Source organism: Wallemia ichthyophaga (genome assembly GCF_000400465.1).
Source record: "Wallemia ichthyophaga EXF-994 unplaced genomic scaffold scaffold3, whole genome shotgun sequence".
Lineage (NCBI taxonomy): Eukaryota > Fungi > Basidiomycota > Wallemiomycetes > Wallemiales > Wallemiaceae > Wallemia > Wallemia ichthyophaga.
Window position 1 is genome coordinate 224,596 of NW_008806276.1, and position 27,721 is coordinate 252,316.

At 45.6% G+C, this 27,721-nt stretch overlaps 14 protein-coding genes across 14 annotated transcripts; 8 read left to right on the plus strand and 6 right to left on the minus strand.

Annotated features, from left to right (window-relative positions):
- Positions 1-84: 84 nt before the first annotated feature.
- Positions 85-1,824, minus strand: J056_003068 (Carboxypeptidase S; the record flags this gene model as incomplete). The annotated part of the gene is made up of 2 exons (XM_009268372.1): positions 85-181; positions 230-1,824. The coding sequence occupies 2 exons, from the start codon at positions 1,822-1,824 to the stop codon at positions 85-87; spliced, it is 1,692 nt and encodes a 563-aa protein (XP_009266647.1).
- A 2,044-nt stretch (positions 1,825-3,868) lies between these two features.
- On the minus strand, positions 3,869-5,295 carry J056_003069 (Cathepsin D; the record flags this gene model as incomplete). The annotated part of the gene is made up of 2 exons (XM_009268373.1): positions 3,869-5,024; positions 5,075-5,295. The coding sequence occupies 2 exons, from the start codon at positions 5,293-5,295 to the stop codon at positions 3,869-3,871; spliced, it is 1,377 nt and encodes a 458-aa protein (XP_009266648.1).
- Positions 5,296-5,773: 478 nt separating this feature from the next.
- On the plus strand, positions 5,774-7,611 carry J056_003070 (Signal recognition particle 54 kDa protein-like protein; the record flags this gene model as incomplete). The annotated part of the gene is made up of 3 exons (XM_009268374.1): positions 5,774-5,851; positions 5,899-6,066; positions 6,115-7,611. The coding sequence occupies 3 exons, from the start codon at positions 5,774-5,776 to the stop codon at positions 7,609-7,611; spliced, it is 1,743 nt and encodes a 580-aa protein (XP_009266649.1).
- A 681-nt stretch (positions 7,612-8,292) lies between these two features.
- Positions 8,293-10,133, plus strand: J056_003071 (Delta-1-pyrroline-5-carboxylate dehydrogenase; the record flags this gene model as incomplete). Its single annotated transcript, XM_009268375.1, has 5 exons — positions 8,293-8,337; positions 8,387-8,686; positions 8,734-8,838; positions 8,890-8,975; positions 9,023-10,133. The coding sequence occupies 5 exons, from the start codon at positions 8,293-8,295 to the stop codon at positions 10,131-10,133; spliced, it is 1,647 nt and encodes a 548-aa protein (XP_009266650.1).
- Positions 10,134-10,204: 71 nt separating this feature from the next.
- J056_003072 (Calcineurin subunit B) lies at positions 10,205-10,732 on the minus strand (the record flags this gene model as incomplete). The annotated part of the gene is made up of 1 exon (XM_009268376.1): positions 10,205-10,732. One exon carries the CDS (start codon positions 10,730-10,732, stop codon positions 10,205-10,207), a length of 528 nt encoding a protein of 175 aa, XP_009266651.1.
- A 60-nt stretch (positions 10,733-10,792) lies between these two features.
- Positions 10,793-12,472, plus strand: J056_003073 (uncharacterized protein; the record flags this gene model as incomplete). Its single annotated transcript, XM_009268377.1, has 5 exons — positions 10,793-11,087; positions 11,143-11,384; positions 11,432-11,552; positions 11,615-11,924; positions 11,971-12,472. The coding sequence occupies 5 exons, from the start codon at positions 10,793-10,795 to the stop codon at positions 12,470-12,472; spliced, it is 1,470 nt and encodes a 489-aa protein (XP_009266652.1).
- A 117-nt stretch (positions 12,473-12,589) lies between these two features.
- On the minus strand, positions 12,590-13,432 carry J056_003074 (60S ribosomal protein L1-B; the record flags this gene model as incomplete). The annotated part of the gene is made up of 2 exons (XM_009268378.1): positions 12,590-13,221; positions 13,399-13,432. The coding sequence occupies 2 exons, from the start codon at positions 13,430-13,432 to the stop codon at positions 12,590-12,592; spliced, it is 666 nt and encodes a 221-aa protein (XP_009266653.1).
- A 71-nt stretch (positions 13,433-13,503) lies between these two features.
- Positions 13,504-16,190, plus strand: J056_003075 (AdoMet-dependent rRNA methyltransferase SPB1; the record flags this gene model as incomplete). The annotated part of the gene is made up of 4 exons (XM_009268379.1): positions 13,504-13,614; positions 13,661-13,718; positions 13,764-15,566; positions 15,610-16,190. The coding sequence occupies 4 exons, from the start codon at positions 13,504-13,506 to the stop codon at positions 16,188-16,190; spliced, it is 2,553 nt and encodes an 850-aa protein (XP_009266654.1).
- Positions 16,191-16,248: 58 nt separating this feature from the next.
- J056_003076 (AP-3 complex subunit mu-1) lies at positions 16,249-17,934 on the plus strand (the record flags this gene model as incomplete). Its single annotated transcript, XM_009268380.1, has 10 exons — positions 16,249-16,283; positions 16,328-16,509; positions 16,555-16,667; positions 16,715-16,839; positions 16,886-17,064; positions 17,112-17,184; positions 17,234-17,373; positions 17,421-17,590; positions 17,643-17,713; positions 17,763-17,934. 10 exons carry the CDS (start codon positions 16,249-16,251, stop codon positions 17,932-17,934), a joined length of 1,260 nt encoding a protein of 419 aa, XP_009266655.1.
- A 150-nt stretch (positions 17,935-18,084) lies between these two features.
- J056_003077 (uncharacterized protein) lies at positions 18,085-19,376 on the plus strand (the record flags this gene model as incomplete). Its single annotated transcript, XM_009268381.1, has 6 exons — positions 18,085-18,297; positions 18,346-18,445; positions 18,489-18,599; positions 18,646-18,816; positions 18,867-18,950; positions 19,000-19,376. 6 exons carry the CDS (start codon positions 18,085-18,087, stop codon positions 19,374-19,376), a joined length of 1,056 nt encoding a protein of 351 aa, XP_009266656.1.
- A 148-nt stretch (positions 19,377-19,524) lies between these two features.
- J056_003078 (uncharacterized protein) lies at positions 19,525-19,892 on the minus strand (the record flags this gene model as incomplete). Its single annotated transcript, XM_009268382.1, has 2 exons — positions 19,525-19,761; positions 19,815-19,892. 2 exons carry the CDS (start codon positions 19,890-19,892, stop codon positions 19,525-19,527), a joined length of 315 nt encoding a protein of 104 aa, XP_009266657.1.
- Positions 19,893-20,017: 125 nt separating this feature from the next.
- On the minus strand, positions 20,018-22,793 carry J056_003079 (Pescadillo-like protein; the record flags this gene model as incomplete). Its single annotated transcript, XM_009268383.1, has 8 exons — positions 20,018-20,092; positions 20,139-20,255; positions 20,317-21,923; positions 21,975-22,032; positions 22,076-22,157; positions 22,257-22,505; positions 22,558-22,700; positions 22,752-22,793. 8 exons carry the CDS (start codon positions 22,791-22,793, stop codon positions 20,018-20,020), a joined length of 2,373 nt encoding a protein of 790 aa, XP_009266658.1.
- Positions 22,794-22,841: 48 nt separating this feature from the next.
- J056_003080 (20S-pre-rRNA D-site endonuclease nob1) lies at positions 22,842-24,490 on the plus strand (the record flags this gene model as incomplete). The annotated part of the gene is made up of 5 exons (XM_009268384.1): positions 22,842-23,091; positions 23,142-23,272; positions 23,321-23,901; positions 23,949-24,290; positions 24,343-24,490. 5 exons carry the CDS (start codon positions 22,842-22,844, stop codon positions 24,488-24,490), a joined length of 1,452 nt encoding a protein of 483 aa, XP_009266659.1.
- A 96-nt stretch (positions 24,491-24,586) lies between these two features.
- Positions 24,587-27,356, plus strand: J056_003081 (uncharacterized protein; the record flags this gene model as incomplete). Its single annotated transcript, XM_009268385.1, has 5 exons — positions 24,587-24,598; positions 24,651-24,801; positions 24,862-24,872; positions 24,924-24,955; positions 25,016-27,356. 5 exons carry the CDS (start codon positions 24,587-24,589, stop codon positions 27,354-27,356), a joined length of 2,547 nt encoding a protein of 848 aa, XP_009266660.1.
- Positions 27,357-27,721: the final 365 nt, after the last annotated feature.

Consider the following 27,721-nt stretch of genomic DNA (forward strand, 5'->3'; position numbering starts at 1 on the left):
GCTGCTAAGGATTTAGCAGCCGAAAATTAAGATAAAATTTTTTGGTGTTCGTAAATTACATTGGTCACTGAGATAACAAGGCAGCTAAGCATCTAAGCTGTCCAACTGCTGTATAAACTGATGGAGGAAGGACATTGACTGGATATGAGCATCTTTATGTACGCGTTCATTGACAGTGTGTCTGTGGTGTGGTTGGTTAGATGTGAAAATCGATCAAGCTCGAACGCACATGTCCTTGGTCAAACTCGCATCGAAAGCCTCAAAGCGGAAGATATTCCTTGTGAGACGCCAATAATGGCGAGTGTCAGTATTACCGGCCATGAGATGAGGGCTGACGACGAGATCACCACCGAAGACATTCCTGAGAGAACCTACGAGTGTATCCCACACGTGACCACTCGTTGGTGTGTTGGGCGCGGGGTCGAGGGGGCTACCGAACACCTCCACCTGCACTGTACCGACGCCAAGTTCCGCGTCACCGACCAGCTTCCCGTCGAAACCCACAAAAGCCATCCCGAGCTCCTCAGCGTAGGGTTGTAGGAGGGATGTGAGATGCTCCTTCAAGCCGTGCACACTCCCCGCGACATCTATGCGCTGGTTGAAGACAGCGGACGCGACTTCCGGGAGTGCGTTAACCTTGACTCCCCCCGCAATGAGATCAGCAGCCTGACTCGTCTGGATGAGGTAGCGGTCGCGCACATCGTGCTCTGCCACAGTGCGCGCTGCCTCCCCCCACAGACGCGTATTGGGAAGCTGTTGGCGTAAATGGGGATCAATCGCATCGAGCGATGCGGGGGAGTGTTCGAGCAGACACTGCAGATGTGTTGTGAAGGGGTTCTCCACGGCGAGGTGGGGTGCATGGGGATGTGCCTCCATGTGTGCTATTAGCTGTGCGAGGTATCCGATAGACGTGTGGGGAGGTGGGATTGAGGAGTGGCCCCCGCGCGTCGCCACTGACACCTTCACATCTAAATACCCCTTCTCCTTCACGGCTGGAAGGGCAAAGGGGGTGGAGTGGCTGTGCAGGTCTAGCAAACCACCTTCGTCGAGCACTGCAATAGCGATATCACTGTCACTGTCACTAGTGGCGTACTTGTCGTGAATGCGCTCGCTAAGGTGCTTCGCACCCCGAGGGCCGCTTATTTCTTCATCGAAGCCGAACGACAGGATGATAGTGCGGCGTGGAGTAAACCCGGCATTAATGAGACCCTCAATTACTTCATAGATAGACAGGAGGAGGTTCTTGCAGTCGCCAGCGCCGCGGCCGTGCACCCAGCCATCGGGATCGATGTGACCCGAGAAGGGAGGCGCATCCCATCTGTCGACGGAGGTGGGGTCTACAGGTACGACATCCGCGTGCGCCATCAGAATAAGTGGTTTGAGGGACGCATCACTCCCGCGCCATTCGTAGAGATTGCCATAATGGTTCACTGTCTCGTGAGAGAGCGTGGCATGGACTGCAGGGAAAGCGCGCTGGAGGAAGGCGTAAAAAGGCGGGAAAGTGTCGTAGCGTGTGTCGTTGCCGGGCTCGCGGAAATCGTCGTAGGAAATTGTCGGATAAGTGACACTCTCGCTCCAGCGCTCGATACTGCCATCAGGAACGCGGAAAGGGATAGCAGGGGAAGGGAGTGATGGTGCCTGTGCTGGACATTGAATCGGACTATCTGCTGCTGCTTTATCCGCCGAAGAATTGGAAAATAGCAGCGCGATGCGTGAGATGAGGTAAAGCGAGAGAATGACGCCAGCGATGAGAGGTCTCTTCCATCTGCTAGAATACGCTGCTGCTGCCGCTGCTGGGCGCGGAAGCGATTGCTTATCGGACATGGTGGTAGTGGAGATACCATCAATCACATCATCCAATTGCACAAGTTATTCATAATAAATCAGCGGCAAAAATACTGTGATTTATGCTGTATCACGTATTCATTTCAATCGTGGGCTCATTCATCACTCAGGAATTTCCACTTTGAGGCTTTCGATGGGAGTTTGACGCAGGTGGACAGCTTAGAGGCTGAGCATAACGGTCATCTTAGTATTTCCCTTGCAAATGAATTATGAAATGACTTCAAGAATTGTGGACTAGTTGCTTTCAAGGGGCGCATATATAAGACCTTGATGACAAACAAGGGTTTCTCTACCTTATTAGAAAACATCAACAAAATTCTCGATTCCTCAATTAGCACTGGGATATCCGACTTTGATTTGTTTGAAAAGCATTGTGCGTATAAGTCTCACTCACTTCTTCGTTATAGAGACCAGCTCAATGACAAGGATTGATCATGGCTAAGAATCGAGAATTATGTGGCCAACAGTTATCATGCCCAAGACACAATCACTCAATCTTCTGGCTAGTCTCATTGCAACATATGAATAGAGTGTTTTGACTTTCAGCTACCATTTCTTCGACGACTACGTAAATTATATCTTGGATACTTCTTTCACTTTCTTATCGTCCTTTGTTGTAAAACGTTCATTTTCTATCATAATGATTGACCACTCCGCATCAGTTCATGGAATTCATACTCGTTTTGAAGCAGGTACATGGCAATTTGTCCTTCTTAAACTTAACCGATTTATTACATGCTACTTCCCATCATTCATGCGCGTCCATTAATGTGGCTCGAGATGAAGGTGTGGAGCAGCGCCACGATGTTTGCTTAAGCTGTTAAAAAGTCATCAATGAACGGACACGAATGAATCAAGTAATGTGTCAGAGAAATCTGTCAAATGCGTAGGTATATGGGATTTATGTTATGAATATTTGTAACATTTTCACTAACATCGGAAACATAGAAATGTATCGCGCGAAAGCAATCGAGACTGAAAATAATCTATCTGATAATATTCATCTGATTAATTTTCAGCTTGATACACGCCTTGAATACCTCTCCTGACGTCCGCAGGGGCCTGGATGAGGTGGAGTTGTTTTTATAGGAGATCGAACATTGGCAGGTGATCAAGAAATCAGGGGACTTATTTCGGTGGTCGCCAATAGGTTAAACTCAGATCAAGCGCTAATAATCTATATCTGCATATCTTATAGGTGACTCGGTTCCTGCATTTTCATTTCGATGCCGATGTCTCAATACTTCAGACTGTATCAGCTTTCACGAGCAGCTTTATTAATTACATAGGTAATTCTAATTTAGCCCCGACCATCACTCACTATGTTCAATCAAAGATAAGACTTTATACCATTGGTATTGTCAGGGCTCGTTTAGTAGATACCAGGGTGTCCTGAGACTTTATCCTAGTATTTGAGCTCTTTTTCAACAAATTATCCATCAACAGTATCCAAATTGCCCAGATCGCTCTGATACCCGACCAAATGAACACATTATTAAACTCTAGTTCTAATTTCATAGGCTTTCAAGACTCTCGAATAAACTCTTTAACAGATATTTGTTCAGATGGCACTTACTTAGATGCTCATTCGCTTAGCTATCCAACGGCTGTTGACAAATATCAAGTTATTAATATCTCGAAATAAACGCATTGATAGACAGAATTAGCCTAGCTGTAGACATATTTCCCCCATCCGACAATAAGCGATTTACTCATCTAAAATATCCAAACGAAGGTTATGTATACATATAAGTAGAGGTGTACAAGTATTATGGTCCATCCATTCTAGTCCTTCCTGGTACCAGAAATGAGTGTTACAGATGAGATTTTTTTTGATTAATAGACGCGTCATTTTCCCAATGACTAGCGACTGAAACTTGAAGACTTGATAGAAAAGAAAAATAAAAGCGTATCGTCCATTTCAAGAAGACTCCAAGAATCCAAGACTCTATCGGATGTACGTCGTTGAAGCGTGAGTAAACATAAATTGTTCATAATTTGCAATTACTTATCGTGCAGCCATCTAAATGGACAATGCAATAATAGTGGTGAGAGTAATTGCAATAGGGAGGATGAAGGCTGGTTGGTAGCTAGATGGAGCGGCGGATTCGCCGAAGCTGTCAGCATCGCCTACAGTCTGAGACGGCACTGTGCCAGCTTCAGTTTGGCTAGCCTTTGCATTTTCTGAAAGTTCCGCAAAACCGACAGCTGGTGGAGAGTATCTGAAGACAGTGTAGTAGTTCTTCATGAACGTGTCACCGAGGACCCACTCGAGACGGTTGTCAGTACCTTGAGTAGAACCAGAGCTGAGTGCAAATATTGCACCCTGGCAAGTCCCGTCGCTAGACTCGTTAAATTTGAGATCTTCAGGGTTGACTGCGTAAGGTGTACCATCGATTACAATCTCAATATTGGGATTCGTGGTGCAAGGGTAGAACCAATAGCCTTGGTAGTTGCCAGTGCCCTCTTGTGCGCCTTCAACAGCCTCCCAGATCTTTGCAATGTCGTCGTGAGGACCGCCGATGAGGGTAGTACCAGAATCAACACCTGCGCCGACAGTGATAGACGGGGAAAAAGCAGTAGAACCATCGACATTAATAGCGGTCATTTTAACTCTCCACCAGTCTTCACCCAAAATGCTGTGGTAAGAGACGTTGCCTGTGTAGAGCGAGTCGTCGAGTTCACCTAGAGTGAAGACACCGCCGGGTTCCAAAGACTGAGCCTGTCTGTTGGAACGCATACGTGTGAGATAGAATGACATGGTATGGTCATCGCTGATCTGGCCATTCTGGACGAGTTGCTCCCAGAAAGGAGTACCGACATCTTGGGACAATTTGGCCCAAGCGAGACCCATGATACCCGAGACAGGAGCAGAAATGAGAGACGAGGTGACCTGATCGACGATGGCCAATGGGGAAGACGAGAGTTTGTAAGCGCCCAATTGAACGTCATCGGTAGCATCGTAACCAAAAGCCTGTCCGGAGCCGTAAGTGACGGAGAATCCGTCCGTCCTGTTCTCAAAAGTGCTGCTGGTTTCGGGATCGTAGCCATTTCCAAACTTACCTTCCTCGGCGTCCGAGAGAGCCGAGTCGATGATCCACAGAGCCGAGGAGCCCGTATCTAGAATGACTTGGAACGTCTGCTGCGGGGTGCCGATGCCGATAGTCGCGTAGTAAGCGCTGTTGAATGATTAGATTATGTCATATGTGATCAATAACCCTAGACTCACGCATCGATATTTTGGTTTGTGAGTGCGATAATTGATCTGGTGGACATTCTCTCGCGGCCGAGAAGCAATGGATGGCCGTACTTAGCACGCTGCTTGAGGCCTTGAGCGTATGCCCATTCCTGTGTGTCTGAATTGCGTATGGAGTGGTAGATTGGGAGAGAGACGCTGCTAGCGAGCGCGACTGCAATCTCTGCAGCCAAAATTATTATTTTCAACAACATGGTCGTTGTGGGTCAAGGAACAATGATTACGCTGCTGTGTAACTGTGCCCAGGCTTTCCGCCGAATTTCTGTGGATCACAAGAGCCGAGATATTGGAGTTATGGCTAAAAATATGCTAAAATTTCGTTATCGATTTTAGATATTTATACTTTCCTTCCGCAGCTGGTCAAGCATACTTAATTACTCAGTGCCTGTGCGAAGTGCTTGTCGTTGTACCTCGATTCATTCTAGAGACGGAAATTTGAAGGAAAATGGCCCCGTTTTGATCTCTTTCATATTCCACTACCCACACCGGTCCACTAATTGTCTAGTTTACTCGGCTGCGGCGTCAAAATTTTATACTACCCATCTAGCACTAGAATCGATATTAGCATGGCTATACAACTCCAAATATACTCATACTCCAAATAAATCTCTAATATCCACCCAGATAGTGCCATCCCTCTATCATCTCAACCATCATCATCTAAATTACAAGATGGTACTAGCAGGACTCGGAAGGCAGCTGAATACAGCGTTGAACTCATTCAGCAAGGCTAGCGTTGTTGATGAGAAGGTGAATAGCCCCCTTGCTTTCATTCCACTCTCCTCACACTCCTCCAGACACTCGACGCACTTCTCAAGGAAATCTCAAAGGCCTTACTCGAATCTGACATCAACGTCAAGCTTGTAGGTAACCTACGCAACCACGTCAAGACCCGCGCTTTGAAGGAGATCAAGGAAGCCAATGCTAGCACAAATCACCAAAAGTCAAAGCAGATTGTACACAAGGTGCGTTAGGCATAGAATGCGCGTTTGGCTATAAGCTAACATCCACAGGCTATCTTTGATCAACTCGTCGCTCTCGTTGACCCACAGGAAGACCCTTACAAGCCAACGAAAGGGAAAACTAACATTATCATGGCTGTTGGTTTACAGGGTGCCGGTAAGACCACATCCTGCACTAAACTCGCAGTCCACTACCAAAAGAAGGGCTTCAAAGTAGCTCTTGTGTGCGCAGATACCTTCAGAGCTGGTGCATTCGACCAACTCAAGCAAAACGCTACAAAGGCTAAAATACCCTTCTACGGCTCTTACACTGAAACTGATCCCGTAGCAATCTCAGTAGCTGGTGTTCAACAATTTAAAAAGTCAAAATTCGACGTCATCATTGTTGATACCTCTGGTAGACATAAGCAGGAGGAGGATTTATTCGAAGAGATGGTAATGATTAGCCAGGCTGTCAAACCTCAAATGACGGTACTCGTTATGGACGGTGCGATGGGTCAGGCTGCTGAATCTCAAGCTAGCGCTTTCAAGCAGAGTTCCGATTTTGGTGCAATCATTGTCACTAAAATGGATGGTCACGCTAAAGGTGGTGGTGCTATCTCTGCAGTCGCTGCTACTCAAACACCTATCATTTTCATCGGTACTGGTGAGAATTTGCACGATATAGATACCTTTAGACCTCGTCCATTTGTTCAACAGCTACTCGGTATGGGTGATATGCAGGGATTGATGGAGCAAGTTCAGGATGTAGCCATGTCCGACCCCGACAAACAAAAGGAACTCGCTAAGAAGTTTGAGCAAGGCAGCCTGAGTATCAGAGACTGGTCTGAACAGATTAAGAATGTAACTAAACTAGGACCTATCAGTAAGATAGCAGGTATGATACCGGGACTCAACGCCGACATGATTGGACAAGGTGGTGACGATGAGGCTAGCAAGAGGATAAAAAGAATGCTCTTCATCACCGATAGTATGACGGTGAAGGAGATGGATAGTGATGGTTCAATCTTCCTGCGCAAAGGCACGGATGGGAAATATGTTGGAATGAGCAAGCGTGCACTTCGAGTTGCCAGGGGATCAGGTACTAGTGTACGCGAAGTTGAAGAACTGTTGGTGCAATATACGATGATGAAGAGCGGTATCCTCAACATGATGAAAGGGCAAGCGGGTGGAGCTGGTGGAATGAAACCAGGTCAGCCGGGTATGCCATCGAGAGATCAGGTACAACAGATGCAAAAGATGATGCCACCACAATTACTTCAAAAGCTGAAGAGTGGAGGTGGACCTGAGATACTACAGCAGCTGCAACGCGGACAGATTCCAAAAGGAATGGATCCAGAAATGATGGAAAAGATGGCACAACAGATGGGAATGAATCCAAATGCGATGGGCGGCGGTGGTGGAGGTATGCCACAGTTGCCTGGAATGCCACAGATGCCACAGATGCCACAGATGCCTGGAATGGGTGGCGCAGGTGGATTCAATCCAGCATCTATGCTCGGCGGAATGGATTTCTCGAAGATGGCAGGCATGTTCGGTGGTAAATAGAAATATCACGTTGTATTTTAAAATCGTTATAATTTTGTTTTCTTAAGGTGTTTGTGATGTAGATATATGCAGGAGGTAGCTCTGCTCTCTCAAAGCCGGGTGTTAGTAGCCGATGATTCGTCGATCAGCTGATCCTTATCAGCTATATCAGCCATGTATCATTTCCTAATTATCTAACAGACCTTGAGATTAATTGAATCTGATATAGCATTTCTATAGGCCAGCAACCAAAGACATCTGCAATTGTGGGCTGAGCTGCGAAAATCTTCTTTTGTTCACACCGCATTAATTATTCCACACTCGCGAATCTTCGGAAGCTTCCACGGGTATTTTCTTGTCCGTTTTATTGCCTTTGGGAAGAAATGGGTCCCCTAACAATTACTTTTTCAATGGACTTTGAGTGGCAAGGGGGCAAAATGAGTTTGTGTATCTTGTAGCATTATAATACACTATAATGCATTAAAATATTAACAAATCAATTAGAAACCAAGTCCGGCGCATCTCCGCTGAGGCTCCGATGCCGCTCCGTAACCGATCTAGTTCCGCTAGAAGGCGAGTATGATATCAGTAGAGTAAGCGAGCCAACTCCGCTAGAAGGCGAGTAGATTTTAATTTGGAAGAGACATCCAAGGATTTGCACTCGCCAGTCCTTAGACCTCAACGACCAAATACAAATACAAAATGAGCGTAGCACAACTTGCATCATTCAAAATACCGGCAATTGACGTACGTGTGTGTCGTGCGTGTAGTGCACCACCTACTGACACGCCTAAAGAATGAAACCATGAAGCACTATCAACCACAGTCGGCTGATAGAGCAGGACTCACACAGGCTTTGAAGGATCTCGAAGCCACCTTCCCACAATCAGTTCCAATCATTATCAACGGAGAGAGACAATCTTCTGGTTTGAAGAGCACCGGAAAGCAGCTCAACCCTGGCCAGCACTCTCAAGTCGTTGCCACTTACGAGGAAGCCAGCGACGCTCAGGTTGACGCTGCCATTAAGGGCGCCCTCGACGCTAAGAAGTCTTGGGAAGCAATGCCTTGGAATGACAAGGCTGCTATCTTCATGAAGGTTCGCCACTATTTCACCCCGCACATGACTCGCTAATCCCCTATCAGACCGCTGACCTCATCTCAACCAAATACAGATATACCCTTATGGCCGCTACTATGCTTGGTCAGGGTAAGAACACATGGCAAGCTGAGATCGACGCTGCTGCCGAGGTGAGTTGAATGTCTTACAACAACATGTGACAATGCTGATAAAATTTTCAGCTCGCTGATTTCTTGAGATTTGGTATCAAATATGTTGAAGAGATGTACGCTGTCCAGCCACCAAAGAACTCCCCAACCGTCTGGAAGTAAGTTGTAAAGTCAATACGCAGATGAAAATTCTCACACACTGCAGCCGTACCGAATACAGACCACTCGAGGGTTTCGTCATGGCTGTATCACCATTTAACTTTACTGCTATTGGTGGTAACCTCCCAGCTGCCCCAGCAATGGTTGGCAACACTGTCGTCTGGAAACCATCTCCAATGGCCACACTCTCCAACTACATTGTTTACCAAATCCTCGAAGAAGCTGGTTTGCCAAAGGGTGTCATTCAATTCGTTCCAGGCCCACCAGCTGAGATTGTCGGTCGCGCGGTCAACAACCCAGACTTCTCTGCTCTCCACTACACGGGATCTACTCAAGTCTTCAAGCACCTTTGGAAGACCATCTCAAGCAACTTGGACATTTACAAGGGTTACCCAAGGATTGTCGGTGAGACTGGTGGTAAGAACTTCCACTTGGTCCACAATTCTGCTCCTATTAAGCCAACTGTCATCCAAACTATAAGAGCAGCATTCGAGTACCAAGGCCAAAAGTGCAGTGCATGTTCAAGACTCTACGTTCCATCATCATTGTGGAAGAATGGCTTTGAGAAGGAGCTGGTCGAGCAAGTCAACAGTATAACTGTCGGAAAGGTCCAAGACTGGAACCACTTTATGGGTCCTGTCATCAACAAGCCAGCATTCGACAAGATCACTGGTTACATCAAGAAGGCACAAGATGTTGGTGACAAGGTCATTGCCGGTGGCAGTGGTGATGACAGCGAGGGATACTATGTCAAACCAACAGTCATCGTCACCACCAACCCTAAGACAGTGACCATGACTGAGGAAATCTTTGGTCCAGTAATCACCGTCTATGTATACGAGGATGCAGACTTTGAGAAGACTGCTGAGCTCGTCGATTCAACAACGACTTACGCCCTCACTGGTGCACTCTTCGCCAGAGACAGAGCAGCCGTGATCAAGGGACAAGCACTCTTGCGCAACTCAGCTGGTAACTTTTACATTAACGATAAGTGCACTGGTGCCGTTGTCGGTCAGCAGCCATTCGGTGGTGCTAGAGCGTCTGGTACGAATGACAAGGCAGGTGCACCATCACTCTTTTCGAGATTCGTTAGCGCGAGATCGATCAAGGAGGCATTTGTTGAGCCAACTGACTACGTGTACCCATCCAACCTTTAAGACAGCTAAAATATGATGTATAATGTAATGTAATTGGTTTTGATTGAAAATAACATGGTATAACAAAGCATCTAAAACAAAGCCTCGAGCGTCATCTGCTTGAGTATATCTGTAGCAGAGACCATATCGGAGAACTCAGCAAAGGAAAGTCTGCCATCGCCATCCTTATCGCCTTCCATGATAGTCTTGTCTACGATTTGCTGGAGTTGCTGATCACGTAGATTATTTCCAACCATCATTTTAAGGACGATGTAGAGTTCGCCGTTGCTAATGTATCCATCGCGATCCATGTCGTACACTTTGAATGCAAACTTGAGCTTCTCATCCCTGCCACCGCGGTTACTGAAAGCGCTCAAACCGCCAACGAATTCCTGGAAATCAACAGTCCCGCCACCATCCTCGTCGAAAATGGCAATCATTCGATGAGCGAGTGGATTATTGGCTACTTGTGGTATCTGTAGGAACTCCTCGCGGTCAATAGACCCACTACCGTCTCTATCCAGCTTCATGAAGCGTTTCTTGAGCCGCTGGAGTTCAGCAGCGGTGAAATTAGAGTTGCGTTCCAAGTCTCCTAGAAGTTGTGAACCTGATTGACCCATTTGAGATTGAGTGCTTTCGTCAAGTCGTCGTAGTTTTGAGAGAGGAAACCAACGACAATCATGCTGGCTTCGATGATTTCGATGGGTTTGAAGAGCGGCGGCCCATCCACGCCCCTCAAGCAGTCCACCTCACAGCTCAAGACGATATTCGCTCTCGCTTCCGCCCCAGGCAAGGCAGGTATAGCTGTTGTGCGAGTATCTGGACCGGACGTGCGGCGGGTCTACGATGCATTAACGCCAACGCCAACGCACAAGCAACGCAGACTGCCGCAAGAGCGGGTGATGGTGAACAGAAGCATCGTGAATCCATCGACTAAGGAAGTCATCGACAGGGCGCTGCTGGTGTATTTTGCGGGTGTGTTTTGGTTGTTAATGCGCACACACACACTCACACACCCACCCACTCATAGCTCCGCGCTCGTTCACCTCGCAGGATACACTAGAACTGCATCTGCATGGCGGCAACGCCGTCGTGGGGGCAGCGCTCAACGCAATCGCTTGTATAGACGGTTGCAGACCAGCTGAGAGGGGTGAATTTGCCAGACGAGCTTTCGAGTCGCATAAATTGGATCTTACTGAGATCGAAGGATTGAGGGATCTCGTTGATGCTGAAACGGAAATGCAGCGTAGATTGGCATTGCGGCAGTCGAGTGTGCGTCGATTGCTTGTTATTGTCTTGGTATATCTTACGCGGATCAGGGCGCTGTTAGACAGCAATACGACGATATGCGCTTGGATATCATTCACGCACTCTCCATCGTGGAAGCCGTGATAGATTTTGGGGAAGATGAGCAGATTGAGGAAGGCGTTTTAAGTCAAGGTAGGTGTGTGTGTGTGAGGTGATAATGTCTAACACTTGCACCTTCTTTGCACTTGATTCAGCCACGCAAAACACGCGTGATCTCGCCGCTAAAATCGAGAAACACCTCCATGATAACAGAAGAGGTGAAATTGTTCGCAGCGGGATTCGTTTGGCGATTTACGGCCCTCCTAACGCGGGGAAATCAACACTACTCAATCGCTTGGCTAGAAGAGAGGCTGCTATAGTATCACATCTCCCAGGTACTACACGCGACGTTATCCAACTTAGTCTCAATTTGGGTGGATATCCTGTCTTGGTTTCCGACACAGCCGGCGTGCGCACGACGGATGAAGAAATTGAGCAAATGGGTGTTAAAAGGGCTGTAGAAGAGTAGGTTGCGTTGTGATGTTCAAATCATCCACTGATTCGCTATCAGAGCCCGCCAGGCAGATATCACACTCGTCGTTCTTGACTTGCCTGTTTTATTACAGGAGGGTAGACTTGATGTGGATTTGAAACACATTTCCAAAGACTCAATCGTACTTTTAAATAAATCAGACAGTCTCACCGCCCCATTGAATCAGACACAACTTGATAAAGTGAAGAAGCTGCTAGAACCATTTGAGAATGTGTTTGCTGGCAGTGTCAAGCAGGAGGCGGCTTTAGAGGAGTTTTTATTCACTTTAACAAACAATATCAAGCAGCAATTCGATATAGGTATGGCTGACATGCCAATCATCACAGATGCTAGACATCGATACCATCTCGAGCAGTGTCTGCAATTCCTCAAGGCTTTCATAGGCACACCCTCGAATGCGCCTGTAGAAGCTGCAGAGGAGCTGCGTTATGCCGCACTTGCGTTGGGTAGGGTGACTGGGAGAGTTGACGTGGAGGACGTATTAGACGCACTCTTTGCGGGTTTTTGCATCGGCAAGTAAATGTAAACAAACAAAAGTAAAAGGAAACACCATTTAAACGACCATTACAAGCTCCCTCTCGAAAATTAACAAAAATTCCGTAGGTGTAGCGTGCGCATGCATAACGACTGTAATAATCTAGAAGAGACGGTGAGCCTTACCCATAGTGCTCTTGATGTGAAGAGACTTGACGTTTTGCCAGTTCTTCTTAAGAAGAGAAACGAGGAAGTTTACAGCAAGCATAATGTTTGCGACGAGCTCATCCTCGGACATGGTAACGTGACCAACGGCGACAGCCAAACAGAGAACCTTCTTAAGTTGGAACTTGATGGTTGACTTGACTTCGGTGGTCTTCTTCTCGAGGTCCTCTGAGTGAGAGACTGGGGTTGGGAACTTACCAGCCTTAGACAAACCAGGACCAAGCAAACGAGGAATCTGCTTGATGAGAGCCTCGGAAGCGACGAAAGCATCGTACTTCTTTGCGAGCTTCTTGACGAGCTTCTTGTTCTTGTTGAGCTTCTTCAAATCTTCAACAGACATGAACTCAAGGCCCATAAGCTTAGCACGATCGATATCGGCAGCGTCACCAAGAAGGCAGAGAGCCATTCTAGGTCTTGGGACGTGTGGAAGCTTGATAGTACCAGAGAAACGCTTGTCTCTTTGTGGGTCGTAGTTCTTGAGACCAATTTGGAGCTCAACGGTCTCGACAAAGTTTCTCTTGTTCTCAGGCTTAGCACTTTGCTCAAGTACGTCCTTGACCTGCGCACGGACTGTGGAAGTTGGTAACTTGCTCATAGTGGTCGTCGTGAAGAGAGAAGGCGAGGTGAAAATTGGTCAAATTTGAAGTTTGAAAATTGGAGTGTATGTGGGGGGATTGGGAGGGATATTTTAATTAGAATGGGGGTTTTATATATCTACTCACTGACAACAGAAATTCCGCAACTTACAAACCAATTTACACCTATTCACAACCCCTTGCATCCCAACACCCACTCAAAATGGGAAAATTCCTAAAGAAACATGCAAAAGGCAGAATTGACAAGTACTATCGTATGGCCAAAGATCGTGGCTATCGAAGCCGTGCTTACTTCAAGCTGGCTGAGCTGAATAAGCGCTTTAACTTTATCGAGAAGAGTCGCATAGCTGTGGATTTAGGTGCAGCTGTTAGTATTCACTATTGATTTTCAATCAACGCTAATAAAAATAAAGCCTGGGTCTTGGTTACAGAATTTATCGAGTAGTATGCCTCATGGTTCTCTTATCATTGGTGGGCATTTCCATTGAATTCAAGTGAAGGCTTATAACTTTATAGGTGTTGATTTGGTTCCTATTGTTCCTATTCCACGTGTTACTACCTTTGTTGCTGACTTAACAACTCAACATTGCAAGCAACTCATTACCAATGAAATGAAGGGAAACCTCGCTGACTTGGTTGTCCACGACGGTGCTCCTAACGTTGGTGCTGCTTGGTTACAGGACGCTTTCGCTCAAAATGAGCTTGTACTCGCTAGTTTGAAGATTGCTGCTGAAATTCTTGAAAAGGGCGGTACTTTCGTCACAAAAGTGTTCAGATCAAAGGATTACAATAACCTCATGTGGGTTTTCAATCAACTCTTCAAAAACGTGAACGCAACAAAGCCAAACAGCTCTAGATTGGTTTCTGCTGAGTTATTCGTCGTTTGTCAAGATTTTATTGCTCCTCAAAAGCTCGATCCTCGCTTCTTAGATCCTAAATACGTTTTCAAAGATATCGCTGCACTTGCTTCCGATTCTGGTAAAGGTTCTGCTGCTGCAAACGCTCACGCCAATGTCTTTATGCCTGAGAAGAAGACAAGAAAGAGGGAAGGTTATGAGGAAGGCAATTACCTTCAATTCAAAGCAATCAGTGCAACTGATTTCATCGAAAGCACTGAACCTGTCACAATACTTGGTACTCACAACGCAATAACCTTCAAATCAAAGGAAGATAAGAAGTTGTTGAAAAATGAAGACACCACCGATGACATTAAAGCTAATTGCGAAGATCTCAAAGTGTTAGGAAAGAAAGAATTTAAACAACTAATGAAATGGAGACTAATTATACGCGAAGAGATGGGTCTCGAAGTTAGAAAGAAAGACATTAAAGAAGACGTTGACGATGCAGGTCAGTCAAAGGTTGAAGAGCATCCAATGAATCAAGATGAGCAAATAGCTGAGGAGATTGAGCGTATAGAAAACGAAGACTCAGCCCGTGCTAGAAAAGAACGTAGAAGACGCAATGAGAAGCGTGCAAGGGAAGTTCAACGTATGCAGCTTAAGATGGGTGCACCACTTGATATCGGTTTGGAACAAGATGAACAGCTCCAAGATGATGTCTACCTCCCAGGCAACAAATCTAAACAGGACATGTTTGATTTGAAGCACTCTCAAAAACACATTAAAGGACGCAATCTCGATGAAATGGATGAGGATGATGCATCTTCTGAAGAAGAAATCGAAGCTCCAAAATTCGAAGATGCTTATGAAGATGAGGAAGACAAGGTCGTTCGTCTTGAATCTCAAATGGATGGTATGTATGAAAAGTACCAAGAAAAACTGCAAGACAGAGACCGTAAGCATCAAGTAAAGGAGGCACGTCGGAAAGATAAGAATAGAGAGGCTTGGGGTGGTATTCCTCGTCGTGGCGATGACGATGATGAGGATGATGATGATGAAGAGAATGAAGAAGAGGAAGAAGAGGAGTCTGAAGGAGAACACGGCTACGATGCTAAAGAAAAACGTAGCATGCAGCTTGACCAAGACTCGTCCGATGAAGAGGAGGAAAATGCCGGAAAGTCTAAGAAGTCAACAAAAAAACCGAAGAAAGCAGACAATGCTCAAGATGAAGCCGCTGCTAGTGTTTGGTTCGGTAATCCACTCTTCAATGGTGCTGATGGTATTGACGAAGAAAGCGAGGAGGAAGAAGACGACAAGCAATCTGAGGATGAGTCAATGGAGGAAGACGAGAAACCCCAACAAGACAAAGAAGAGGACGAAGAATCTGACGGATTTGAAGTAGTACCTCAAGAAGACGACGGTCAAATGTGGGATGTCGACGATGAGGATCAAGATGCAGTTCGTCAAAAGCGTATCGAAGGTGTGTATAGCGTAATCTTGCATTACTGTACTGACCATTTTAGACACTGGATTAATTACTGAAGAGGCTATGTCGATGGCTTACCGTTTGAAGAATGGTATGACCACCAAGCAGCAGCTTATAGATGATGGTTTCAACAAAAACGCCACTAACGATAGAGAGAATCTGCCTGATTGGTTCACCTCGGACGAGCGTAAGAACTACAAGGTCCACGTACCGATCACCAAGGAAGCAGTCGACGCTTTGAAGGCTAGACAGAGAGCTATTGACGCACGTCCAATTAAGAAACTTGCTGAAGCGAAAGCCAAGAAGAAGTACAAGGCAACAAAGGCTGCTGAAAAGGCTGCGGCCAAGGCTGAGACTGTGATGGAGAATCAAGAGCTCACTGAAAAAGAGAAAGCTATGGGTGTACAGAAGATGATCAACAAGACGAAAGCCAACGCTAACAAGAAGCGTGAAGTGAAGCTTGTTGTTGCTAAAGGTGCAGCTAAGGGTGTGAAGGGACGTCCAAAGGGAGTTAGTGGACGTTATAGAATGGTGGATAGGCGTTTCAAGACAGATATTAGAGGTATGCGCAATGCTAAGAGGCGTGCAGTAAACAACAAGAAACGTCGTAATGGTTAGTAAATTGTATAATAGGGATAATTCAAGAATATATTTATTTATATCCATTACAATCATCATGATTGACGGGCTTATTGTTTTGAACAAGGATGGGTAGGGGAATAGCAAGATATGGAATTTGTTCTAAATTTTTGTAGAAATGCGTTGCTGCACTCGAGCTTTAAGCAACCAAGCTTTTACCCAGCTATACACATTGACACATACAACTACAAGCAACCAATTGAGCCTTTTTTCACAGTAGATACACCCCCAAATGGATCATTTAGTAGTTTTATACGGGTCAATGATATCGTAATCTTATGTCCATTCAATAAGAATGGTACGTGAAATGCTTAGCGCTGTCTCGACATCTAAATAAGCCCAGTGGACCTGTCGATCCCAATATCGTTCATTCAATTAACTATTAAGCTGCTAGTTGATTACTTTGGCAAGCTCAATGAGTCTGTAGTACGCGATAACTTTGACATCATCTACCAGGTTGGTGTTATACTGTTGCAAACAAAGCCCACAACTGAGTTTTATAGCTTATGGAAGAAATACTCGATAATGGCTTCCCTGTTACCACGGAAACTGCCGTTTTGAGCGATATCGTCGTTCCGCCTTCGACGCTGTCCAAGCTCATGTCGTCAGCTGGAATGAATGTGAAGAGGTTAGCGGGTGTGTTTGGGTGTTAATATTTCGCTTACGCTCATCAGTCAACCAAACGTTAGACCTTACGCATCGCCAATCACATGGAGGAAGGCGGGCGTCAAGCACAATAACAATGAAATATTCTTCAATGTTATCGAGTCGATAGATGCGATTGTTGATAAGCACGGAAATGCAGTCATGGCTGAGATCAATGGACAAATTGAGTGTGATTCGAGACTGTCTGGTGGGTAAAGCCGAGATATCTGACATAATTCTCATCATTGCGTCAAGGCACTCCCGACATACTATTAACATTGAAGAATTCCACTTCGATTGAAAAAACATCCCAGCATGCATGCATAAGGTAGATAGAAAACGTCTCTATTATGAATAACACTCAAACCTTTCCACAGATACCAGCGTTGGATTAGAGAACGCGTTCTCTCATTCGTTCCACCAGACGGCCGTTTTAGATTGATTTCCTTCGAACCTAAAGTGAAACCTCGCTTGCCGATAAGCAGTAAATGCTCGATGAAGGTGTCCCCCTATGAAGGTAAGAAAGCTGTTTTGTTTGAGTGGATTGGTTTACCTTTTTTGCAGGTAACTTTGAATTAATTTTGACAAATACTGTCGGAAAGAAGATGGAGGGTGTTGAGTTGAGTATATTTCTCGGACACGGTGCAGTGTCTGCACGGGGCGAGTGTAAGAAGAAAAACACACCTTCTGGGAGCAAGGCAATAAGCTCGAACGAGTTCGATCATGTCACCAAGGTTTGTAGACAGCTAGATGAAAGCCTTAGCCTGAGCTGACAGGTAACTCCAGATATTCAAATGGAACATATCCCATATAGAACCAACTAGCGTACATACCCTGACTGCAAACTTCAAATCAAGGTGGGTTTCTACGGTTGACTTTGCTTTATGAGTTTACCTTGCAAAACAGCGAAGAATCACCACGACCCGAGACTGCGTTCGGAGTCAACTTCAGAATACCTCAGCATACAGCTTCTGGAGTCCAGATTGATGGTGTCAAAATCGCAGGCGATGCTGGCTACAAGCCATACAAAGGATTCAAGGGTGAACTGACAAGTGGAAGCTACGAAATACGTTGGTAACAAGTAGAAGATAGAAACATGTATTATTTTCATATTTACTTTGTCTTCTCTCGTACGTCATCCGTCATCCGTCATCCTCACACTATGAGTTTCATACCGCGTACAAACTTCATTTATCCCTCTCGAGCACCTAGTTGGTATATAGGGCATATGAGCAAAGGGATGAGAATTATGACGGAGCAGCTCAATACAATCGATGTGATTATAGAAGCGAGAGATGCGCGTATACCGCTTACAGGGATAAATTATCAGTTTGAAAAGATGATTAAGAGTGGCTGGTCTAATAGAGCCAAGCTCGGCGGTATCACTGAGCGTATCGTAGTTTATACGAAGCGTGATCTCGCCGAAGAAAGATATGAGGGTGTGAGGATGCTGCTTTAGAAGGCTAGGATTCCCTAACACAGCTGCCAGCCTCTGATACGCTCGTTCAAAAACTTGGCTGGTCAGCATGTCGTCTTTACCGATAGCAAGAACGACAAAGATCCACGCGTCGTTCAGCGGCAGCTTGTCTGTGGGTGCGTGTCGTAGCTTTCGATATGTCTAACGCACAACAGCCATTGCTAAAGAACACGACGTCCCGAAACTCAATGTACTCGTCACCGGTATGCCAAATGTCGGTAAATCAACTTTTTTGAATGCGCTGAGAAGGGTAGGAGTACACAAAGGTTGGCTTCATATCGTAATGCTATAGTGTGCTGATAATAGTGTTAGGAAAGGCAGCTATTACAGGCTCAGATCCTGGCGTTACTCGCAAACTAACAGGCACTGTCAAGATAAATGAAGATCCTAACGTCTATATATACGATACACCCGGAATAATGGTACCGTTTCTTGGCCATGATGAAATGGGATTGGAAATGGGCCTAAAGCTAGCATTGACATGTGTGTGGATGACTTTGCATACATCCATTGACTCACACAGGCCATCGCAGCGGGAATTAAGCCCGATTTGATAGAGACGGAAACAATACTTGATTATTTACTTTACAAACTCAATTTGAGAGACGCTGCCCAACGTTAGTTAGAAATTATATTACGCTATGTCATAACTGATCGGCTTGATAGATTCTCCGTACCAATCGCAACTACCGCTAGGGAAGAATTATCCTCCAACAAATGACATATACACACTGCTGGAAGACTTGGGCAGACGCATAGGTGCGCTTCGGAAAGGTGGGATTGTCGATATAGATAATTCATCGCAGTTCCTTATAAACGCAATGCGCCATGGCAAGTTTGGTCGGTGGACATTAGATGATTTTCCAGGAAATGGTGAAGATAGTGTAGATTCGCGCGTACACTCCACTCTCAAGACTCATATCGATAGACAGCAACACAACATAGACAACGAGAATGAGCGTCGGAGTAAATCGAGTATCCTAAAGCAGGAAAAGAGGGAAGCGGCTGCAAAACGCAAAGAGAAGCATAAAAAAAGACAGTAGATTGCATGTTTAGTTATTTGTAGTAATACATATGGATTTTTAGATCTAGAAAACTAAAAGAAGCTCTATAATACACATCTTGAATAAATATGCACCTTTTGCAAGTATTGAAAGGAGAGTGGCTCCAAGGAACCAACGATATCCGGAATTAAGAGCCAGACGATGCAGACGTCGATACTGGCTTGGAAGCGCTGGGATTAGAAGCAAAAAGCAAGCTACCGCCATCGTAGCTATCCTCCAACATTATCGAACCACGCCTCTCGACACCACCACCATTGGAGGAGTTTGACAACTGCGAAGACTTCAACTTGGGGGTTGAGAGTGGAGTAGAGTTGTTGTTGTTACTACTGCTGTTGTTGGGACACATTGTTTGTATGAGTTGCTTCTGCCGGAATTCGGTCAAAATTTCAGTGCACCGCAATAGTCACCATCACTCACCCTGATCGCTTGTATATCTAGCTCATGCTGGCCTACGTGACTTTCTTTGAAACTGCTGATCAGTTCCTCAATTTCCATTATCAATCTTTATCGCGATCGAGGTTGGAGCGAGCGAGTCAATCACACTATCTGCCGTAAAATAAAATTGTAGAAATGTAGAACATGAATGGAAATGTAATAACTTATCAAGAAGAGATATCTATCTATGTACTTTTCTTCTTCTTGTCTTTCTGCTGCTTCTTTTTTATATCCTTCTTCTTGGATTCGAGAAGAGCGTGCTAGAGTTTTGTGAGTACGCGCTACTATTTCACACAACCCACTTACCTCATCCGTTTGGCGTTTCTGGGAGTGCTTAACTTTGTTGTAGAGCTTGCGCTGCTTAGATCCCATCATTAAGTGTGCCATATCGTCATCCTCCTTTTCTTTGCCGCCGGAAGTATTCTGCTGAGGGCAAATGTGTTAGCGGAAAATTTCGGGAATTTCCAAGTGAAGCTAGTCTCACCTTCTTTGAGGACTTGGAAGACTTCTTGGCCTTCTTGAGTTCAGCTTCGAACACATCATGGGAAATACCGAGCTGTTCTGCTTCAAGTTCGGCTGCGTCGTGTAATGACTCGTCATTTGGATTCTGAGCAGCAGCAATAAGCGCTTCGGTAGGATATTTACTCTTAGGTGCTTCTTGTGCTTGCTCCTTCTCTTCTTCGTCTTCTTGCATGTCCTCATCTTGCACGTCCTCATCCTCTTCTCCCTCCTCCTCATCTTCGGCAGCCTCTTTCTCTTCAATCTCCAGACCAGGTACATAGGCTTCTTCGTCAGCAACTTCGAATGGTGACATATGTGGGGGGAGCGTCTCTCCAGGTGCGTATGGTTCAGTTGGAAGCAATCTCCCGGCATTTGCCGAGTCAACGATCCATTGTGGTTGAATGTACGCTCTCTTGAGGTTGAGCTCTTTCAAACGAGCTGGAAGGTGTGGTCTGTCGACGACCATGTGAGTGATACGAGCATCTGTCTCGTCAGGTACTGGTGAGCCACCACCGAGAGTAGTCATATCCCATCCAACCTGACCACCGAATGAACGGATCACAAACTCTAAAGTGGGTCTTGTAACCTCCCTTGAGAGATAGAAAGTGTATGGTGCAAAGAGGTTTGCACGTGCGGATTCAAACTTGGAGTTGGCGAGGAGAGTGTTTAGCGATTGGCCAATATCAGTTGAGGCTTCAACGTTTTTTGATGGCTGCTCAACGAACTCTTCTGGTGCAGGAAGACCTTGTTGGTCGTCTTGAACATTTTCTTGTTCTTCAAGTTGATCGTCAGCTGGAGGAGCAGCTGTTTGACCAATTTGATTGATTTGCTTGCGAACATCTTTGGCGCTAACCTTAGCACTCTCAGCGACGTCATCTTCGCCAGATTTAGTGAGTGCACCTGATGCTTCTCTCAAATTGAAAGCACCAATACCAGCGCCAGTACCATCTTTGTCAATGTCGAGTGGTGGTGGGTAAACCAAGTTTATATCGTTATATAACTTGTAGAAGACGAAGCCAGTGAGTGTTTGATACAACTCCAAGAAGGTCATCAAGATTCTAAAATCAACATCTTCTGGAATGTGCTGAGTGAACATGTATGGAACTAACCACCTAATTGGTCTACCTTCCACTTCAGCTTCAAAGTAAACACCTTTGATTGATAAGAAAATTTTTCTGAGAGACTTTGTACGCATAACGTATAGTTGCCATTGAGCGGATAGTTTAGCGCAATTGTCGATGATGTCAGCAGGGATTCTGCTGTTAGCAGGTAAGTGGCTAAAGAGCATAATAAGTGAAATAGCATCAGGAAGATCGTTGAGAGTGGATTGGAATGTAGGATAACGCTCCCTAATGATATGATCTAATCTATACTCAGGCTTTTGATTGTCCTCAATTGCCTTGGCTTGAACGAGCTCATTGCGGCCAATAAGCTTTGAAATCTTCTTTGCAAAAGACTTGTATTCTCTAAGGCTGTTGAGCAATGGCTCATGCTGCAAGTAAACGATATCTTTGGTGTAATAGAAAGCCTTTGGAGCTGTTGAGCCTTTATTAGCCTTCTTCTTGTTTCTAGGTTCTCTAGGAAAGATTCCTGTGGGTTACTTGTGAGCTCATTCTCCAGAATATTAGAGTTATCACCCACCCTTCAAAATACAGAGCCTTCTGAAGTCTGCGAGTGATATCTGCAATTTCTTAATTGCCTGGTTTTGTTAGAATATTTCAAGCACTTTCAAGTAAACACACTTGGTTTCTGGTCATGTAATTCTTCACGGCTCCCTTTTCATTCTTCTTTGTTATTCTACCCATATTGTACTCCTCGCCGTTGCTATCGAAGAGAGAAGTCGGGGATTTGTTATAAATTTGTGATAAATGATTATATTTTACAATTCAGCGTGTACTCATCAAGTATTGTACACTTCCTCACGCTTTTTCACGCTTTATTTGGGCATTATTGGTGGCAGGAGACCGGGAATTGTCTTGCAACGCTTCAGTTGGTATGTTCCCCTGTACATCAGATAACGCGCCTTTAAGTATGTAAATGTAGTCAGCTTCTTTAGTACCCAGCTTTATATCCTGTTTTGAGAGGAAAAGTGGTGCGTTGTGGGTATACGCTACAACAACTGTGCATCGTGGGCAACTGAGCCTATGTTGACGCTCACACATGCCATCTTTCCTGTTTGAAGGGTTTGTCAGTCATTCTTCGCAATCTATTTAATCTTCAGAACCTTTGAAGCATACAAGGCGTCTGCGATATCGCAGAAACCTTGAATTTGCGCTTTGTTGATTCATTTCCAGCATTATGCGTTATAATCACGCTTCCATCCGTTTTCCGCGTTGGAAGAAGGTCGATGGGCTTATCAACAACGAGCTGTATGCGAGTGTTTAGAGTGTTTATTGTCTAATGAGCATCACTACATACGATAAACTCCCCGCAAATACAATAATAGCTCTTTAATTGCATTTCACAAGTCTTGGTGGTCGTCTTCCTCCTTCATCAACTAAACTTGGAATGCAGCACAACAAGGAAATTATTGAGGACTCTACCACTTTTCCCGATAAACCAATCAAGCGCTTAGTCTTGGATGCCGCTCCTTTGCTCACTCAAGCCCCTATTCGTGGAATGGCACAAGAATTCTACACAACTCCTCACGTTATACAGGAATTGAGGGATGAGAAATCAAAGAAGCATCTAGAAATGCTTGAGATTCAAGGTGTTCATATAAATGTACAACAACCTGATCCAATCAGTTACGCAAAAGGTTCGATTCAATAAGCTTTTCATTTTCTCATTCGTCTCACTTAAATGCAGTTTCTAGCTTCTCAAAGCTTACTGGTGACTACAGCGTTTTGTCCGGTCCTGATATGGGTATTCTTGCGCTTACATATGCACTGGAAGTGAAAGAGAATGGTACTGTTAGATTGAGAGACGCACCCGGCAAAGTGGGTTTCCTGGATTCCCGTCGAAATATCTTACATGATTATCCTCAGTCAACAGCAAAGAAACCTGTACAAAATCAGATCACAGACCCTAACTCGCCATCAACTTCATCACCAGCAATAGGTGATAAGCTGTCTGAAAAAATACAAAACGTTACTCTAGATGAGACGCCAAAGGGAAGGCAAGAACAAGATCAGCAGGATCCCCGTGCTCAACAACCTCATCAACAACCCGCTGAGGAAGAATTCACAACAGTATCAAAGGGTATGTCAATAGCAGCAAAACCACGCCGCAACAAGAACACACAGTCTCAGGATGACTTTGGAAGTATACAGGTTGATGATAAGAGTGAAGGGGAAGACGAATCAGATGATGAAGATGCAGGTGACTGGATCACACCAGATAACGTAGAAGATCACAAAGCAGTTGATCTCGGTCACCAGACAATTCAAGAGCAGTCGAAGAAGGATACATCAAAGAAGCCGCCCGTATTCCTAAAAGCGGCATGCATGACAGCTGATTTTGCTATGCAAAATGTACTCATACAGATAGGACTCAATCTGGTTGGTACAAATGGACAGAGAATCAAAAGCGCCAAGAGCTGGGTACTCAGATGTCATGCTTGTTTTAAGTAAGTAATTTCCTACTAAAAACCTGCGTCTCACATTCCCAATAAAGACTCTGCAGAGATCAGTCAAAAAGGTTCTGCCCCGCTTGTGGTAACAGCACTCTTTTGAGAACGTCAATAACAACATATGCACCTAAATCAGCAGATGCTGCACCTGTAGTTAAGGTACACTTGAAGAAGAACTTCCAGTACAAGAATAGAGGTACCAAGTACTCTATTCCTGCATCTAGAGTTGGTAGCTCCAAGACTGGCAGTGGACTGCCGTTGATATTGCGAGAGGATGATCCAGATTTCCAAAGATCGGTGCACGCCGACCAAGTTGCAAAGCGCAAAGAGGAAAAAGCGCTGATGAGATCTCTCGAAAAGGGAAAAGCAGGCACCAGTGGTTTTACGTGAGTTTATGGACTTTTCATATGAGTCAAAGATCTGACGTAATTCTAAAAGCGGCCAATGGATGGATCCTGACTGGTTACCAGGATTGCTTGCGCCTGACGCAAATGCTAGGCGGACGGGAGGTAGAGGCCCTGCTCGCATAGGTCATGGACGGAGGAACCCGAACGAAGTACGCAAGCAGGGCAAGAAAAAGAAGTAGAGAAAGAAGATAAGTGTATTTGAAGATATACAGTGCATTTGTTTATAGATGTAAAAATTTTATAATTGTTAAGATAACGGAAAGTAGGGTTGTAGAATGGATTATAAGGTATGTAAAGGGCTGGTTATTTCAGAAAACAAGAGTGGCTGAGCTGCTGTAGCCGCTCGAATCCTCAAGACACTTCTTCATCGCCGGCCACCAAGACCCGATGAAGATGGAGCCGCCGACATCTATAAACTCACTAGAGCTAGAGTCAAAGCCTGTGGAGGGTACAAGAGGCAGGAAGAAGGGACCACGTCGTACACAATTCTGTGAGTTGAGCTCCGTTGAGCTCCGAAATGACTCATCAGATACTGATTGATAAAACTTAGCTTGCACCGAAGTGAGTTATTGCGCACGATAAAAGGTTTATCGTTAAATGACGCCATTTCAGTGCCACAGAAGAAAACAGAAATGCGATCGCAAGTGTGTACTGATATATTTCACCCCCACTTTGACTGATTTCGATATAAGAACGCCATGCAGCCACTGCGCCCAGCGGAAAGTGCCGTGCGTGCCTTTCCAACCAGGCCACGATAACGATGTTCATAGTCGTTTGGTTAGAATCGAAGGGCTCGTCGAGAGTTTGATGCCGCTTCTCCAAACAGATACATCAGGCAGCACCTCAGAACCACCAAGCAAGAGACGCAAGGCGATGAGCACAGCTACTTCGGGTGATGATGATGACGAGGAGAGGGACGATCTGGCCAACGTCGGTATCGGTCCCGCTGCTTCAGGCACTCTGCTCAATAACGGCAATTGGTATGGCCCATCGAGCCTGAACGTGTCTGAAATAGCGCATGATCTCGCTGACAAAGTTGGCGGAGACACCACTACAGACTTCAAGAACCCTGCTCATAGTCCAATTGCTGTTGATGATCAACTCAGTATCGTCATTCAGGAGTTCGGGATGAGCCCGTCTAAAGTCGACACGCTTGTGGACGAACTTCCGCCGAAACAGTTTGCAGATAAACTCGTTGACTCTTTCTTCGCGCACATTAACTGGACAAGGTATCCGATACATGAACAGAGCTTTAGAAACGCTTATGAGTCCACATACAAGAAGCGCAGGAGTTTGGAGGCTAAGGATTTCAAGAACCTTCCTCTCGTGTTTATCGTTCTCGCAACCACGCTTAGATTCGCTCCGAATGAAGAGATTGCAGTTGAGGCTGGCAGCGGTTTATCTGAAGCGGAGAGACGTAGCTGGGCGCTTAGATTGTATTGGAGCAGTAAGCCCAACTATTACTGCGCACACAACAAAACACCAGCTAACACCTTCTCAGCTCGCAGATGTTCACTTCTTGTGTCCGCAGTGCAGGGAGATTGCACAGAGATGGTCATCTCGAGGCTTCTGAGCACCCGTCTGCTCATCAACGAGAGAAGACTGACAGAATCATGGTCGCAGCTCGGAAGCGCGATTAGAACTGCTCAGAGTCTAGGCATGCACAGAGACGGAAGCAAGCTCGGGCTGAGCTGTTACGAGACAGAGTATCGCAGGAGGATTTGGAGCTATCTTCAGCATGCAGACAATACCTTAGCTCTGATATTGGGCAGGCCTCCATCGATTATCCCGGCATACTGCGACACTCTCCCGCCATCTAACATTGATGACAACGATTTTCAGAGCACATCAGTGGATACAAGCCCACCGCTACCAAAACCACTCAATATACCTACGCTGATGACGGCTCATGTGCTGCGCCACTCGTTCGTGCAGATAGTAGCTCGGTGCAACGAGCACTTTTCGAACCTGCGCGCACCGTCGAGCTACTCAAATGTGTTAAGACTAGATGCAGAGATAGGCGAATTTATCGCAAGATTGCCGCCTGTGTTTAGATTTGAGGATCCAGACACATCGGTGGATAGCCAAATGCCATGGTTGCCGACACATCGCTTCCTGCTCGCAGTGGAATGCTACTTTACTAAGATAAGTCTGCATAGACCATGGGTGCTTCGCAAACTTAACAGCACGAGGTATGCACCATCAAGGAGGGCTTGCTTCGAGTCGGCGAAACTCGACTTTTTTGCTAGAGAGAGATTCAGGAAGGAGACAAATAAGTCGCTCGGTAGATTCGGTGGTGGACAGTATAGAATATTTAACTCCACACTCATCTCAGCGATAGCATTGATTTTGGAGCCGTTCGGGAAGGACTCCGCACAGCACAAACACATACTCGACTCGTTCCTTGCTGAGAGGCAAGACAAGACGGTGACGCTACCATGGGATGAGGCTATGGTTAATGAGATGCGCATCATACAGCTGTTCAGAAACAAGGCACAGGAGCTGCGTCAGTCGAGAGCGGCGGCGACTAGCAGTAGTGGGAGAGGCGCAAAGGGAAGGGTGAATGGGGAAGAAGTAGATGGATTCGATGACACTACAGCAGATAAGGACCCATCACTGAGGTTCGCGCAGCCAAACGCTAATTCGAATGCCAATCTATTGATGGGTATGTCCAATTCGTCATTCGCCGAAGCGAGCGCACCGAGCTACCAGAGTGTGGTTTCAGGAAGTGACAATGTAGATGCGCAATGGCAATGGAATAGTGGTGGGGGAGGTGCTGGTGCCGGTGCTTCCACTTCTGCTGCTACATCAGCAAACCACCTCCAGCCACCGTCAATTGACGTAAACGGGAATAATTGGACATTGAACGACGCACCGGCGGATACTATTGCTATGCTGCTCGGATTAGGTGTGCCTGACATGATGCCCTTAAGTGGATCACTTGATAACTCGGTAAGCGGTGTACCGACGAGCTCTGCACAGCCGGCGCCGGACGAGTCAGCAGACTATTGGCACAAGCTAATATCATCGCTGAATGAAAACTGAAAAATGAAAATATTTACTTTTAATTGCGCATAGCCCTGTGATTAGCGTGTGTATCGGGAGTATATTTAGATTTAGTGTGTGCGATTAAGTGGAGGTAATTAATAGAATGGAGGTATTTGCATAGCGTTGTGTCACATGCTTTATTACACGCTGTCTCGTTCTAAATTTAACGGCCGACGAGACAATTTGACACGGAGCGCTCGCCGGTGACCGGCTAACGGATATCAAAAGCTGTGCAAAGTGCACGGAGAAAGGTTTTATAGAATTTCAGACAACATTCGGCGTGATTCAGATTTGTTTTGTCGCAGATGTTTGTCTCTGATGCATAATAGGGCGGCGCCAGAATTAAAGGTGAGCAAAATTTG